General features: G+C 43.1%; 1 protein-coding gene across 1 annotated transcript; it reads right to left on the bottom strand.

Annotated features, from left to right (window-relative positions):
* Positions 1–345: 345 nt before the first annotated feature.
* On the bottom strand, positions 346–16,271 carry LOC114665762 (protein eyes shut homolog). The gene is made up of 2 exons (XM_028820378.2): positions 16,057–16,271; positions 346–640 (listed from the first exon to the last, which is right to left on the bottom strand). Exons 1-2 carry the CDS (start codon positions 16,227–16,229, stop codon positions 460–462), a joined length of 354 nt encoding a protein of 117 aa, XP_028676211.2. The 5' UTR covers positions 16,230–16,271; the 3' UTR covers positions 346–459.
* Between the last annotated feature and the right edge of the window lie 504 nt (positions 16,272–16,775).

The following is a 16,775-nucleotide window of genomic DNA, read 5'->3' as shown; positions in this document are numbered from 1 at the left end:
GTGTAAATATGAAGGGAGACAGGACAGTATCTTGAGGTGCTCCAGTATTACACACCACTGTGTCTGACATGCAGCTTCACAAACTGCTGTCTGTTGGTCAGGTAGTCCAGGATCCAGGAGATGATGGTGACATCAAGATGCAGGTAAGAGTTTTGCCATACTCTGTACCTGGGACATTATGGCTACTATTATTGCTGGTAACAAATTTAAAGACTGGCTTGATGGACATGTTAGACTGTGATTTTTTTTTTTTAATCAAATGTGTTTCTTATTTCATAATAAACAGCTGCCATTGTTGGAGGAATGGGTAATGTGCCCATCCAGGTGTTCTATTCATCGCAGCGCCAGACGTATCGACTGTATCATTAACTGCTGCTCATCATGGTCCGATTCAGTGTTTCTACCAGTAAAACTCCATTCCCCCTTCTGATCCCCATGTTTTGTAAACACTTAGGTTTGCTACTTACGGTCACTGCAGAGGAGTCCTTGTCTTCCTAAAGGGCAGAGGCACATGGCATCTTGGTTGGATTTGGGAATGCAGGTAGCTCCATGTCCACATGGACTTCTATCACAGGCATTGTGCTGGCACAGTTTTCCAGAGTACAGTTCAGGGCATCGGCAAAACCAGGTCTCGCCATCACTAGAAACAGAATACCAATTAAAAAGGGTCAAAAGACATCATTACGTAGGGAATTATTTACTAGAGCTAATTGTGATTGAAAAGAAAATGCAAACTGAACAAGTTAAGAGAAGCAAATAAAAGCATTAAAGGTAGAGCTGGGTAATATATCGAATTTTGCGATTTGATTAATAAAAAATCAACATGCAGAAGCCAATATTGTGATTTTCAGCAGTTGTACTTGAATATCTGCAGGTTTTATATAATTCTGTGGGGTCAGAATATCAGGCTGGTGGTGGAGGTGTTTAGTAGAGATGGCCGTGGAGTTTTTAACCGGATTGTTTAATGGAATCTTGGAAAGTGAGAGGATGCCTGAGGAGTGGAGAACAAGTGTACTGGTGCCGAAATTTAAGAATATGGGGGATGTTTAGGACTGTAGTAACTGCAGGAGAATAAAATTGATGAGCCACAGCATGAAGTTATGGGAAAGAGTAGTGGAAGCTCAGTTAAGAAGTGAGGTGATGATTAGGGTTAGGATGGTTTCATCCCAAGAAGGAGCACCACAGATGTGATGTTTGCTCCGAGGGTGATGATGGAGAAGTTTAGAGAAGGCCAGAAGGAGTTGCATGGCGTCTTTGTGGACCTGGGGAAAGCATATGACATGGTGAATAGAGAGGAGCTGTGGTATTGTATGAGGAAGTCGGGAGTGGCAAAGAAGTACGTAAAAGTGGTAGAGGATATGTACAAGGGAAGTGTGACTGTGGTGAGGTCTGCGGTAGGAGTGACGGAGGTGGGATTACATCAGGGATCGGCTCCGAGTCTTTTCTTATTTGCAATGGTGATGGATAGGTTGACAGACTAGATTAGACAGTTAGTCCCTATGGACTGTGATGTTTGCTGATGACATTGTGATTTGTAGTGAGAGTAGGGAGCAGGTTGAGGAGATCCCGGAGAGGTGGAGATATGAGAGGAGAGGAATGAAGATCAGTAGGACCACCAAGACAGAATACATGTGTGTAAATGAGAGGGAGGTCAGTGGAATGGTGAGGATGAAGGGAGTAGAGATGGTGAAGATGGATGAGTTTAAATACTTGGGATCAACAGTACAGAGTAATGGGGATTGTGGAAGAGAAGTGAAAAGAGAGTACAGGCCGGGTGGAGTGGGTGGAGAAGAGTGTCAGGAGTGATTTGTGACAAATGGGTACCACCAAGAGTGAAAGGGAAGGTCTACAGGATGGCAGTGAGACCAATTATGGTATATGGGCTGGAGATGATGGCACTGACCAGAAAATAGGAGACACAGCTGGAGGTGGCAGAGTTAAAGATACTAAGATCTGCATTGGGTGTGACGAGGATGGATAGGATTAGGAATGACGACATCAGAGGGTCAGCTCAAGTTGGCTGGTTGGGAGACAAAATCAGAGAGGCGAGATTGCGTTGGTTTGGACATGTGCAGAGGAGAGATGAGGGGTATATTGGGAGAAGGATGCTAAGGATAGAGCTGCAAGGTAAGAGGAACAGAGGAAGGCCTAAGAGAAGTTTTATAGATGTGGTGAGAGAGGACATGCAGATGATGGGGGTGACAGAGCAAGATATAGAGGACAGAAAGATATGGAAGAAGATGATCCGCTGTGGCAACCCCTAATGGGAGCATCCGAAAGAAGAAGAAGAAGAAGAAGAAGAAGAAGATCAGGCTGGCAAAACCATATCAAATATCCAGAATCCAAAAAGAGGCCGTGTCCAGAACTCAAATACTACCACTAAGAGCTAGTTGGACTACCACTACAAAGAAAACAGAATTTTGTATACACCAAGGTAAAAAGAAAGTATTCACAGCGCATCACTTTTTCTACATTTTGTTATGTTACAGCCTTATTCCAAAATGGATTAAATTCATTTTTTTCCTCAGAATTCTACACACAACACCCCATAATGACAACGTGAAAAAAAGTTTACTTGAGGTTTTTGCAAATTTATTAAAAATAAAAAAACTGAGAAATCCCATGTCCATAAGTATTCACAGCCTTTGCTCAATACTTTGTCGATGCACCTTTGGCAGCAATTCCAGCCTCAAGTCTTTTTGAATATGATGCCACAAGCTTGGCACACCTATCCTTGGCCAGTTTCGCCCATTCCTCTTTGCAGCACCTCTCAAGCTCCGTCAGGTTGGATGGGAAGCGTCGGTGCACAGCCATTTTAAGATCTCTCCAGAGATGTTCAATCGGATTCAAGTCTGGGCTCTGGCTGGGCCACTCAAGGACATTCACAGAGTTGTCCTGAAGCCACTCCTTTGATAGCTTGGCTGTGAGCAAAATGACAAGGGGACCCACATTTGTGCACAGCCAGTTTTTCACATTTGATTTAATTTCATACAACTAAATACTGCGTCACTAAAAATCTTTGTTCGGAAAACACGGCAGTACTCAGATGTTCCTAGGAAATGAAAGACATTCCACTGTTATCTTTATTGTTGAAAGGAGAGTCGATTATTATGCAGGCTGAGAGGGGGTCCCAAACTTTTTGATATGACTGTAACAGGGAGTGCAGTCAGTTATTTTGCTCCACTTCAACCACTGGTTAACGCATTGCATGATCACCACCATATTTGGGTGGTCTTATGAAGGTATGCCTGTTCGTGCCCGGCCAGTACTTGGATGGGAGACCATCTAGGAAAAGCTTGGGTTGCTGCCGGAAGAGGTGTTGGAGAGGCCAGCAGGGGGTGCTCATTCTGTGGTCTGTGCGTGGATCCCAATACCCCCAGTGCAGTGACAGGGACAGTGTGCTGTAAAAATGGCATTGTCCTGTGGATGAGATGTAAAACTTGGGTCCTAGCTCTCTGCGGTTGTAAAAGATCCCTGGGCATCTTTCATAATGCCCACCATGGCCTGGTCATTCTGGCCCCCTAATCAGCCCTTGTTTCTGTTTTTTTTTTAATATTTTATTTTATTAAAATCAAAAAACATTCCATACATGCAAGTCAAGTTTAACAGAACTGGTTTGAAACAAATCAACCCGCATTTATGAGAAAGGGAGCTAGGTCAGCAGAATAGCACTAAATAAATAAAGATAGATAGAATAGAAAAAGAGGGGAGAGAATCCACTTCCTCAGTTTAAATGCTTATTCTAAAATGTTATTGAGCAGATTCTCTAAGTGAGAATTTGATTTTTTCCAATTTCAGATAATATATAACATCAGTTACCCACTGACTGAACAGAAGTGAGTTAGGATTCTTCCAGATGAGTGAGATAAGCCTACGTGCCAATAGTGTAGTAAAGGAAATTACAATTTGTTTGTCCTTCTCTACTTTAAGCCCCTCTGTGAGCCCACCAAACACAGCTGTTAATGGATTAGGGGGGATTGTGACGCCAGTGCTGTCTGAGTAGCATTCAAAAATTTTTGTCCAAAATGATGTTAATTTGTTGCAGGCACAAAACATGTGGCCAGTGAGGCTGGAGCTCGATTGCAACGTTCGCAGGTTGGATTTTGCCCTGGAAACATCTTGGACAATTTTAAACGAGACAGATGTGATTGATATATAATTTTAAGTTGAATAATTGTATGCTTTGCGCATATGGAGCTCAAGTGAATTCTCTGCATTGCTACCTTCCACTCCTTTTCTGAGATGTTGAGTGAGAGGTCCTTTTTTCCACTGTACTCTTGGATCTTTGAAAGGAAGGGACTGTAAAATGTTTTTATATGTTATAGAAATGCTGTCTGAGTCCTCAAGACTGATCAAAATTTCTTCCGGCATGAAGGTAAGTGGGAGGTGAGGAAAATTGGAAAGGTTTTGTGTAACAAAGTCTCTGATTTGAAGGTATTGAAAGAAATGTGTTGCTGGAAAGTTAAATTTGGAGTGTAATTGTTCGTAGGATGCGAAGACGTTGTCTATATACAGATCTCTATGTGATTTAATCCCAAATGTTTTCCAGACATTAAAAACTGTGTATGTTTGGGAAGGTGGGAAAAAGGTGGTTCTCGAGCAGAGGTGCCACCAATAAAAGCTTCTCCATCTTGAAGTGCTTCCTACATTGGTTCCATATTCTGAGTGAGTGAAGCACAATTGGGTTGTTAGTATATTGGCGATGACTTGTACTTATTAGGGTACAAAGCAACGAATATAAAGATTTTATTTCTATTGCGGACCAAGCCTGTGTCTGCTCACCTATTTGTGTCCATGTCCAGGTTTTTATGGTTTGTATATTCGCTGCCCAGTAATAAAACTGAAAGTTAGGTAGTGCCATGCCACCTTTTGATTTAGGTCTTTGTAAGGTCGCCTTTTGGATTGCATGGATGTTTTGAATTCCAAATAAATGAAGTTATGGATGATCATCTCCTGTCTCTAACTGGCTATCTCTCTCTAACCACTTCACCACCTAACAGCTCACGTGTGGTGTGTGTCCTGGTGCAAAAATGGCTGCCATCGCGTCACCCAAGTGGATGCTGTGGGTAGCGCTGCTGCCTCGCAGTTGGGAGACCTGGGGACCTGGGTTCGCTTCCCGGGTCCTCCCTGCGTGAAGTTTGCATGTTCTCCCCGTGTCTGCGTGGGTTTCCTCCCACAGTCCAAAGACATGCAGGTTAGGTGGATTGGCGATTCTAAATTGGCCCCAGTGTGTGCTTGGTGTGTGGGTGTGTTTGTGTGTGTCCTGCGGTGGGTTGGCACCCTGCCCAGGATTGGTTCCTGCCCTGTGTTGGCTGGGATTGGCTCCAGCAGACCCCTGTGTTCAGATTCAGTGGATTGGAAAGTGGCACGGTGGCACAGTGGGTAGCGCTGCTGCCTCGCAGTTGGGAGACCTGGGACCTGGGTTCACTTCCTGGGTCCTCCCTGCGTGGAGTTTGCATGTTCTCCCCGTGTCTGCATGGGTTTCCACCGGGCGCTCCGGTTTCCTCCCACCCTAATTGGCCCTAGTGTGTGCTTGGTGTGTGGGTGTGTTTGTGTGTGTCCTGTGGTTGGTTGGCACCCTGCCCGGGATTGGTTCCTGCCTTGTGCCCTGTGTTGGCTGGGATTGGCTCCAGCAGACCCCCGTGACCCTGTGTTCAGATTCAGCGGGTTGGAAAATGGATGGATGGATGGGAGGAAGGTGACTATGTATGTAGAAAAGTGACGTAATTTGTTTTTGAAATTTTTAATAAATGGAGTTAAAAAAAGTGCAGGATCTTTTTGAACGTCCCTTGTATTATCCGTTTCCTGTGATGTAAAGATGGCGATGACTGTGATCAGGTGATCAAATCCAAAGAGGCCACATAAATTAAAGAAAATGTGACGACATTTTGAAATCAACCTTGTAAATTTGCTACCAAACATTAAATGAAATTTAGAATTAGAATCCATATGTGCACAAACACACATATAAAATAATAATAATAAGTTGCATTTATAGAGTGCCTTTCACAAACCCAAGGTCGATTTACATACAGAGAAAAAGAAAAAAAATGATACAGAAGACAAAGGTTCGTCGAAGAGGAAAATTTTGATTTGAGATTTAAAGGTGCAGAAGGAGGAGCAATCTTGGAGAGACTGAGGAAGAGGAGTTCCAGCGTTGAGGGGCCATAACACTGAAGGAGCTGCCACCCAGGCTGGAAAGTCTGGTGTGTGGGACAGTAAGGAGATGACTGAGAGAGGGACAAGGAGTGTATGGAGCTTGGAGCTGAGTGAGGTAGAAGAGGGGCAAAGGTTATGTGGGGCTTTGAAGGTGAGAAGCAGAATCCTAAATTTACTCCGTGATGGAACCAGTAAGCAGTGAAGTTGGGAGAGAGCAGGGAAGACGTGAGCAGAACACTTTGTGTTGCTGTGTAGATTCTGCAGGGAGGCCGATGAAGAGGGAATTACAGTAATCAATACGAGACATTACAAAACGATAAACCAGAGTGTGAGCATCATTAACCCCTTGTTGCTGAAATTTATTTACAATTATATAAAAAAGCAGCAGATGCTAAATTAAGTGGAGAGTGTTAATCTGAATATAGCACTCAAGCAAACAATAAGCTGGTACATATTTTTATCTTGGGACAACTTAACTCAAATTTGGACAATTTCTCAAAATTAGCAGCCAAAATCCATGTGCACGGCCACACCAACACTTCGCTTCCATCAGGTGGATGTAGTTTCTACTACGACTGCTAGATGGCGTGACCAATGCTTCCAATACGATCCTTGGTACGTATCGAATACTCAACAACCACCGTTGGCAGGATACATACGCCGCCTCGGCTGCATTCAGGCCAGAAGGAGTTTGAAGCGATTTCACAACAATCGTCTACATGGGGTTAAAGGAGAGAAATGGACGGAGGTGATAGATGTGACGGAGATGATAGAATGAAATTTTGGACAGAGACCTAATGTGTAGCTCAAAATTAAGTGATGAATCAAACAAAACACCAAGATTTCTGACAACAGGAGCAGACGTGACAAGTCAACAGAAACAGAGAAGTTGGGTGCCTTAGAAAGTTGGGATTTTGGACCCACAAGTAACACTTCAGTTTTATTGGCATTAAGTTTGAGAAAGAGATTTTCCATCCATAGGCTTAAGATCAGTGATGCAGTCAGTGGGTGTGCTGGGAGGCGAGTCCGTACTAAGATATAACCGTATATCGTCTGCATGACAGTAGAATTTATGTACGGAAGCCGAGAGAGGACGTGCAATATCGTTATTTTTTTAAATTGTTTCCTCGAGATAACGGACTGATTTTATCGAGATCTTGAGAAAACGGGCTAATTTTATCTGGATCTCGATAAAAGATCTTGTTTTCTCGAAATTATGGAATAATTGTATCTAAAGATTAATGTTTAGCTTATTGAAGCCACGTCCTGTTTGAAATGGCAGAAGAGCAGAACTGTATTGATCAGCGTATCACATTTTTGTTCAATCAAGGGCTGATGCAGGCTGAAATATGTTTATGCCTTAGTTTAGAAAATAATAACGTTAGTGTCTGTCATTTAAGAAGACGGTTAACAAGGCTTCAGCTGTAGGCGTCGCAATCTAAGCGAGCCTGATGCCAGGAGCAAAGAGTTTAGTTTTGTTTTCTCGAGATTGCGATAAAATTATTCCGTTATCTCAAGAAAACAAATTTTCATTTTCTCGACATCTCGATAAAATTATTCCGTTATCTCGGGAAAGACAAAGTTCGTTTTCTCGAGATCTCGATAAAATTAGTCTGTTATCTTGAGGAGACAATTAAAAAAAAAATAAAGATATTGCACATCCTCTTTCGGCTTCCGTAGTTAAGGCCATGTCTGCGAATAATCTGACCCAAAGGAAGGATATAAAGTAGAAAAAGTAATGGCCCAAGGACTGAACCCTGAGGGTCACCACGGGACACAGGTGAGGTGAAGGATTTCTATCGGCCAAGTGTGACAGACTGGCCTAAGTTGGCTTAATAGTGAACATGGCCACCAAGCCAGCGTAGGTCAGGGGTCAAGATGCTCTCCTTGTAAGGCTTAACATAAAGAATGCAAAGTGTTTATTTATTACTTTCTGTAGCCTAACTATGGGGTGAATGAATTCCAACTTTAGAAACTGCTAAAGAATAATAAAGCGAGCAGTTTGGTTCTTGACGAATTAAGCAATTTCTTTACCGGTCATATAATCAATCATATCATCTCCACTGTGCTATTGACGTGAAGCTCTGCATTCTGCTGGGCTATCGACTTAAAAGCAAAAGTCAGAATGTCAGAACTCTTTGACACATTTTCTATGGCGGTGCGCCATACGACTGACTGCTAATTAGTGAGACTGTATCAAAGCATCTCTTAAACCGGCAAGATAGAACTGATAGCAGAAGCTTGTAAACATCTGAGGCTTGTGATCCTAAAATGACTGCTCCTCATTTTCAAAGAGTCAGTCGCTCTTTGAATTTTTTCTTTTTTTTAATTTTGCGGAAATGTTCCAGTGTCACCACGGCCACTTAATTCCGGATTTAACAAGCACCTGTCTGCTCCATTTTGTTACACAGCTGCAAAAACCTGTCCAATTACACAGGAAGATGTGCTGGCGCTCTCATTATATTCACTGAAGATGGATTCCAAAGCACCCCTCCGATTCCTTTTCAGAGCTCGGTGTCCAGAGACGAAGCCAGGCAGAAGAAAACGAGCCTTCGTCACAAACGCTGCACCTGCTGGATACGTATATACAGGAAAGCAAAAAAACAAGCTTTCTGCTTTGAAAAGAAATTAAAAGTCGCAGAACTTGATGGAGGGGACCCACTACTTAGTGCTGCTACCTTAGGACTCCAGGGACCTGGGGGCAGCTTCCGGTTTGGTTATGGAACGTGTGAACTTTGTACGTTCTCAAAGGGTTTTCTCTTACTTTTGGTCATACTCCAACGTTGGTGCTGATTGACCTCATTGAGTGTTGGGCCCCGTGACTCTGACTTTGGATTCAACAGGCTGGAAAATCAAAATTAATTCAGTCAAGGTGGCATAGTAGTTAGTAGTGATGAGGGAATCCCACTGAGTTCTGTTTGCCATGAGTTTGTTGTACTAGGGTGTTGTACCGTGTTAGCCATTATGGATGTAGTGAAAAGTCAAGCAAAATGACACCTTTTATTGGCTAACTAAAAAGATTACAATATGCAAGCTTTTGAGGCAACTCAGGCCCCTTCTTTAGGCAAGATGTAATCAAATCTTGCCTGAAGAAGGGGCCTGAGTTGCCTTGAAAGCGTGCATACGAGGGGGGACCCAAAAATAACCGGAATTTTGTTGTTGTTAGCTTGGTACTTGTAGTACGTGGTCGGGCCGCTAGGGCGATCTAGTTACACTCCTCACAAGTCAGTCTGCCAAGTGCCAGCAGTCTGGAAGGTTGTGCTTGTGTTCAGTGAATTTTTTTTGTAAAAGTAGTTTTGTGCAAGCGTCGTTTTTTTACGATGGCCGATTATCGTGAGCAACGCGCGGCAGTGAAATTTTGTTTTCTTCTTGAAAAAAGTGTTGCAGAAACTATTGTTAGAAACGGTATGACAACCCTGAACCACCCACCCTACTCACCGGATTTAGCTCCGTGTGATTTCTTTTTGTTCCCTCGGATGAAAAAAGACTTGAAAGGAAGGCGTTTTGCTGACGTCAAAGAGGTAAAACAAGAAACGACCAGAGCATTAATGGGCATTACTTCAGACGAATTTAAAAAATGTTTCGAACAATGGAACAAACGGATAGATAAGTGTATTTCCGCCAATGGAGAGTACTTTGAAGGAGACTAATTGTAGTTTGTACAGAAAATTAAATTAAACACGTTTTAAAAATATTTCTGGTTATTTTTGGGTCCCCCCTCGTATTGTAATCTTTTTAGTTAGCCAATAAAAGGTGTCATTTTGCTTGACTTTTCACTCCATGAGTTTGGTGAAATTGTGGAAATGTTCAAGAACTTCAATGAACATGAGCAAAATGCGTTACGGCCAATGGGGAAGGAGGAACTGAAGTGAACTGACGGCTAGCGGAGTGTCTGCCAACTACGCTGGACTGATAATTGTGGCCAAAAAATGTGACCTGAGCAGCGAGGCAGCTGTGCTAACCACCGCGCCACTGTGCCTCAGACAAGAGAAGATACAGATGGAACCACAAACAGGATATAACAAATGGCCACAAATTCTGACACTTCCAAAAATGCCCACTAGGGGAAAGATTTACCGTCAAATCCCAACTAGATAAAACAGCAAACGCTAGATCTTTAAAAAAAAGAATCAAAGGTTTACTTCACAAAGGGCTCTGTTACACTGTGAAGCTCCAAAGACATACAATGGCTGCAAAAGCCAATTCCAAAAGCTACCAAGTCCCAATACAGAAATTCAATGGTTAAAAAATCCTGAAAATCAGAAAAACACAGAAAAAAACCCTCACACCTCCCTAGCGCATTCAAGATGAACTGTGGGAAAACCTCAGCTTTATACAGTAGGGCAGTGGGCAGTGCCTATCACTGACGGGCAGGTGGTCCTGCCTCCTGGGAAACCGCCCACAAGACACAGCGCACATAACATAGGAAGTAGAAAATAAAGCAGATAATTAACAAAAGTAACGGTAACATGAATACGTGACACAAAAGTATACAGGAAGGACATAAAATAAGTAATTGAACCCGTCAGGGGAGGAACCGTGACTAAAACATAATACTAACAATGAGTAAAAAAAAACTATATACCGTATATATCCATACAGTATATAATATATATATATATATATATATATATATATATATATATATATATATATATATATATATACTACTGTGGTGGGTTGGCACCCTGCCTGTTCCCTGTGTTGGCTGGGATTGGCACCAGCAGACCCCCGTGACCCTGTGTTCGGATTCAGCGGGTTGGAAAATGGATGGCTGGATGGATATATATACTAGGGGGTTCCCTCCTGCTCACTTCGCTTGGCAACCCCCCTGCTCGCTTTGCTCGCCAGCCACTTTGCGTCTCTGCCACTTGTGTTGTGAAGAGGGGGGCTGAATGCACCCCAAGGAGATGTGGTCGCTCCTCCGAAACCCCCTCTTAAACGGTGACACAATGGGAAACAAATACAGTTTTTTTTTTTTTACCTCCTCTTTGCTCGATTAGCTGCTGTTGCCGTGCCACGTGATCTGCCTCTCGCAAGGTGCTCCGAACATTTAAAAGCCTGTACAGCAGCTGTCCTACTCTTTGTCTTTTATTTCCGGCCCCAGGCGTTGTTAAATCTTTTGACACAAAGTCTCGTCTTGCTGGACCCATTGGGTGCAATCCCACAAGAGTTTAGAAACTCACTCACACCCGCCATGATTCTTTTCAAAGGTAAAGTGCAAGTTAATTTGTTTTATGTATTTTTACTTTATATTTTGTATTAATCATTTTTATATGAATAGTTTTGGGTTGTGGAACAAATCATCTGAGTTTCCATTATTTCTTATGGGGAAATTCACTTTGATATACGAGTGCTTTGGACTACGAGCACGTTTCCGGAACAAATTATGTTCGCAAACCGAGGTTCCACTGTATAAATATATATATATATATATATATATACTAGCCAACCCACGGTGTAGCATACGCCGCATAATTATTGATGGGTGAACACTTCCTGAATGACACAGTTGTCCAAATGGGGTGAGTTTGAGGATACGACTGTGAGTGAATGAAAAGATGAAACTCTGGAGAGAGCAACATACAATTGTCCGTGACTGAAAACTGGTTTTGTCAGATACAGGCATATCGTTTTGAAAGTTTGTCCCTGTGCCTTATTAATTGTCATTGCAAAGGCCAATCTAACAGGAAATTGTCTGCGTTTAAAAGTAAAAGGCAAATTTGAATCTGATGGGGTCAGGGATATCCGGGGAATAAGGACAGTTTGTGAGGTAGGAGCTGCGATAGTTTTACACTCCAGTACAGTGGAACCTCGGTTCACGATCATAATTCGTTCCAAAACTCTGGTCGTAACCCGATTTGGTCATGAACCGAAGTAATCTCCCCCATAGGATTATATGTAAATATAATTAATCTGTTTCAGACTGTACGAACTGTATGTAAATATATATTTTTTAAAGTTTTTAAGCACAAATATAGTTAATCATACCATAGAATGCACAGCGTAATAGTAAACAAAATTCAAAAACATTGAATAACACTGAGAAAACCTTGAACAACAGAGAAAACTTAACACTGCAAGAGTTCGCGCTAAAGCGCTACAAAACGCTTGCTAAAAACACTTTTTTAATGAGTTTTAAGCACAGGGAAAAAAAATGAACATTTGAAAAATCCGTAATTTAATAAACCACCACGTAAAAGTAACATTGCAACAATGCACGCTACGAACTGATCGCTGTAAACAGAAGTGAAAACAAAATCAAGCCCAGTGCATTCTTTAACTGCCTTCCTACCTTATGCGTCCAGTTCTCTCTCTCTGTCTTGTGCCTGTGTGTGTGTGTCTCTCTCTCGCGCGCCTACACAGATGAAAGCGACTCAGGTGAGGAGTTGGGGGCGGGCACATGAGCAGGATGTGCGCATGCCTCGGGGAGGAGGGTTAGAGTTGGCGGACGGGGCTCTGTCTTGCATGCGTGCGTATCCCATGGTCGGGCGACTTGGTGGACTGCTTGCCATGGACTTGCGTGCGTCTTGCTTGCCATGGTCTGGTCTCTGTCTTACGTGCCATGGTCGGCTGCTTAGTGAATTGTTGGTGGGCGAGGCTCTGTGAGTTGGTGGGCGTGGCTCTGTGAGTTGGTGGGCGTGGCTCTGTCTTGCATGCGTCTTGCTTGCCATGGACTTAGTGAATTATATATATAGATAATCTGCGGTGGGCTGGCACTCTGCCTGGAATTTGTTCCTGCCTTGCACCCTGTGTTGACTGGGAATGGCTGCAGCACACCCCTGTGACCCTGTGTTAGGATATAGCATTGGACAATGACTGACTGACTATATATATGTGTGTGTACTCTATAAATACATATATTGTCACACATGCACATCTGTGGATCATCCTCTTGGTTCTTCTGATTATGTACTTCCGCAATTGGTCGAGAGGGGGCGCTGGTACTTCTCTTATCCTCTATTTCTCCCTACACAGTTCCAAGAAGACACCCCGTGAGAGCAACTGACTGTGTTCCTCCTGAATTCCACGCTACATACGCCATTGTTATCAGAATGGAGGCAGAGCTCCTTCCCACCATGACATATGAGACTTGAGGGCAGACAAAATCACCCTCGACAGGATTGAGTGTGTGTTTTTGTTGGTTCACGTTTAATAAATGGGGAGAACTGGGTTGGCACCCCAATATTTCCTCTTGTGGGTACCCATAGCTCTTCCATTGGCCAATATATCTTCTTATTTAATACACTACCATGGCTTTCCGTTTGTCTGTCCAGGATTAACCTATTGACCTGAAATTTGGTACACATATACTACGTGACGTTTACTATCTGCTTTCGGGGAGATGATTGACCTCCAAGGTTATTCCTCTTTTTATTTTTATTTTATTTTATTGTAGAATCAACTTTCGGCAGCAGGGTGGCCGCCGTTCTCATCCCTACCACCTTCGCTGTCACTTCCCCTACCTCTTCATATCTTAAATCATTGTTGAGAGAGATTGAAGACTTAAGTGCCAGCTTAAGTGAGAAATGAAAGAAAAAGTACTAAGTAATTGCAACACAAACACCGACTTAATCATTTTTAACGTGAAAAGATGCCGACGAAAGAAGAGAAGAAGCGGGCCGCTAGGGTGGAGAAAAGAAGATCTGCTCAGGAAGCAGCAAGCGCATCAACCTCTGAGCAAAACGAATGGTAAACGTACAGAGAAAGAGGAGGAAAACTAGGAATGCTCAAGTCAAGTCGTGCAGTGCGCCGTTACTGGTATATGTATATATCATTGTGCTCACAGAATTCCAATCTTTGAGCCCTGGATGGTGGAGCCACAACGGGCCAGCATGGGACTGGCTAGTTCCGTTGTTTGAAATTGCGGCTGCAGCAGCAGCTGGTACGTCTTTTTTGTTTCTGATCTATCTGTGTAGATGCCTTTCACTTTTTTCTTCCATTAAGAAGACAAAAATGCCTTGTAAATAGTAATACACTGCAAAAACTAGAGGAAAATCTTTAAATGGAAGTTGTTTTGCTTTTAATTAGCAAAAATATCTGCCAGTGGGGTAAGCAAAATTTACTTGACAAGATTTCTTAAAGTAAGCTAAATAAATCGTAAATACAAATTTTTTGATGCAGTGGGCTGGCACCCTGCCCGGGGTTTGATTCCTGCCTTGCGCCCTGTGCTGGCTGGGATTGGCTCCAGCAGACCCCAGTAATCCTATGTTAGGATATAGCGGGTCGGACAATGACTGACTGACTGACAAATTTTTTGATATGTCAAAAATTCTTATAATGAGGAAAACAAGATTTAATATCATGATATACATATTTTTCACTTGCTTGGATTTAATTTTTTGCAGTGTACACCTTTCGTCATTATTATTATTTCACTGGATCTCATGTGTTTTCTGATTCAGGGAGGGCTTCTTTGAGGTTTTCTTTGACTTGTTTCCTGTACCGCGTGGCTAATTGTGCATTCATTAAGCAGCAAGTGAGTGAGCGCACAGGGGTCAGTGTTATATATTTGAAGGCAGTACTCTTAATATTCTAATAATGGTGAGCTAATGTACGCTCAAATGAAAATGCTGTGAGTTTTTGTTTTTGAATGTCTATGGGGGTTTCCTCCGGGCGCTCCGGTTTCCTCCCACAGTCCAAAGACATGCAGGTTAGGTGGATTGACAATTCTAAATTGGCCCAAGTGTGTGCTTGGTGTGTGGATGTGTTTGTGTGTGTCCTGCTGTGGGTTGGCACCCTGCCCAGGATTGGTTCCTGCCTTGTGCCCTGTGTTGGCTGGGATTGGCTCCAGCAGACCCCCATGACCCTGTGTTCGGATTCAGTGGGTTGGAAAATGGATGGATGGATGGATGTCTATGGGGTGCAAGCCTGGCTGAATTACCTAGCAGGTAGCGATATCAGGCAAGTGTGAAGTGTATTGTGCAGTGAATACGCTTACGGTTATGCAGTGCGAATGTTCTGTGCGTGGTTCCTACAGTTCTGCGTTGTCACTGTGGCCTTACAAAGTATCAGGGATTGTGTGGAAAAAAAATGATTGCCGGCCGAAAGAGCAAATTTCCATTGAAAATATTCAGCAAACACGGTCACTGTTGCTTTTTGACAATCAGCAGTATGGGTTAGTAGTGATCCTGCCCCGTCTCAAGGACCTGTGGTCAGCTCCCAGAGTGTTTCTGTGGTGTTCTTTCCAAGACGTCACACGTCCTACCACATCATAAAGATCAGGCTGAGTGGCGCTACATTCAGTTCAGTCGTTTTGGATTTTGTATGGCGCTCTTCACTGAGTTCATCCTCAGAGCACTTTAACAATGCTGTGACACGAGTTTGTTTCATATGTTTCATGTTGTGTCACTTATTTGTTATGTGCCTCAATTAATGGGTCATGTGACTTTGGTTTGTCATGCCTGTCACATGACTTCTGGTATAATTATGGCTATGGTGCAAGTAGATAGATAGATAGATGTGAAAGGCACTATATGATAGATAGATACTTTATTAATCCTAAGGGGAAATTCACATACTCCAGCAGCAGCACACTGATAAAGAAAATATTAAATTAAAGAGTGATAACAATGCAGGTATACAGACAGACAAGTAGTAAACAGCCTTCAGTTGGAGAAGAAAACGCAGTTCTCTTCTGTACTAAATCTACGTCAGTGTGGCAGTCCATACCAGACAGACCATTCCTACTTTAATTTCTGTTGATGTTTCAATATTTGCACATTTCTGTTACACAAAATAATATTTTGACCTGTTAGAAAAAATATTTTCAGCTCATTTTTTCCATGGGTTAACTAAGGAGGTTGTGGGACAGATACGTATGAAAGGCGCTATACGACAGAACGATAGATAAGACATTTCTTTATAAGTTAAAGCTGAGTGCAAATCTGTACCCACCTGACACATGTCCCTCCATTTTGACAGATTTGACCCTGACAAATGAATTCTTTGCAGTTTTTAACATTTCTTCCTCTGATGGCCTCGTCCATAATAAAGACCTCCTTTGTGTTGACTTGCAGATCTCGAATGCACCCCAGAAAGCCAGCCTTCTCTCTTTCTTCTTGGTGCATCTTATAATCCAGGGGGACATTTCCAAGGAATACTGGACCAAAACGAACTTGAGGCTGTGCAGAGACAGAGAAAGAAATGCTGTATTATTGTGATACCGGTAACGATAACGTGCAGTGAATCCACTTGACTTTTAGTTTTCATCCTCTTTCTCTGTACGTTGTCGTATATGGCTGGGGGTCAGACCCGGCCGGGACGCCTGGAAGGACTGGGTTGTGGCATATTTGTCCTCTGGGCCACGAGGGGGCAACCACCCTGAGGTAGAAGAGGCCCACGGAAGGGGAGCCAGGGAGGCTCAAGACCGTTGGGGCCTCTGGTCACCGCCACGGGGTGCCCCGAGCCTCATGGAGCCCGGGACTTATTTGATTCCGCCACACCCATGGAGGACGATCCTTCCAGGGTCACCCGGAGTGCTATGGTATCCTTCAATAAGGGCGCGCACAAAAAGGCGAGCTTCAAAAGGGCGACCTCAATTGGGCGCGGCGAATAAAGGTGCGCGCACAAAAAGGCGAGCTTCAAAAGGGCGACCTCAATTGGGCACGGCGAAT

This window comes from Erpetoichthys calabaricus, chromosome 15, assembly GCF_900747795.2.
Source record: "Erpetoichthys calabaricus chromosome 15, fErpCal1.3, whole genome shotgun sequence".
Lineage (NCBI taxonomy): Eukaryota > Metazoa > Chordata > Cladistia > Polypteriformes > Polypteridae > Erpetoichthys > Erpetoichthys calabaricus.
The sequence above is the reverse complement of the archived record's forward strand: the minus strand, read 5'-3'. Positions and strand labels throughout refer to the sequence as shown.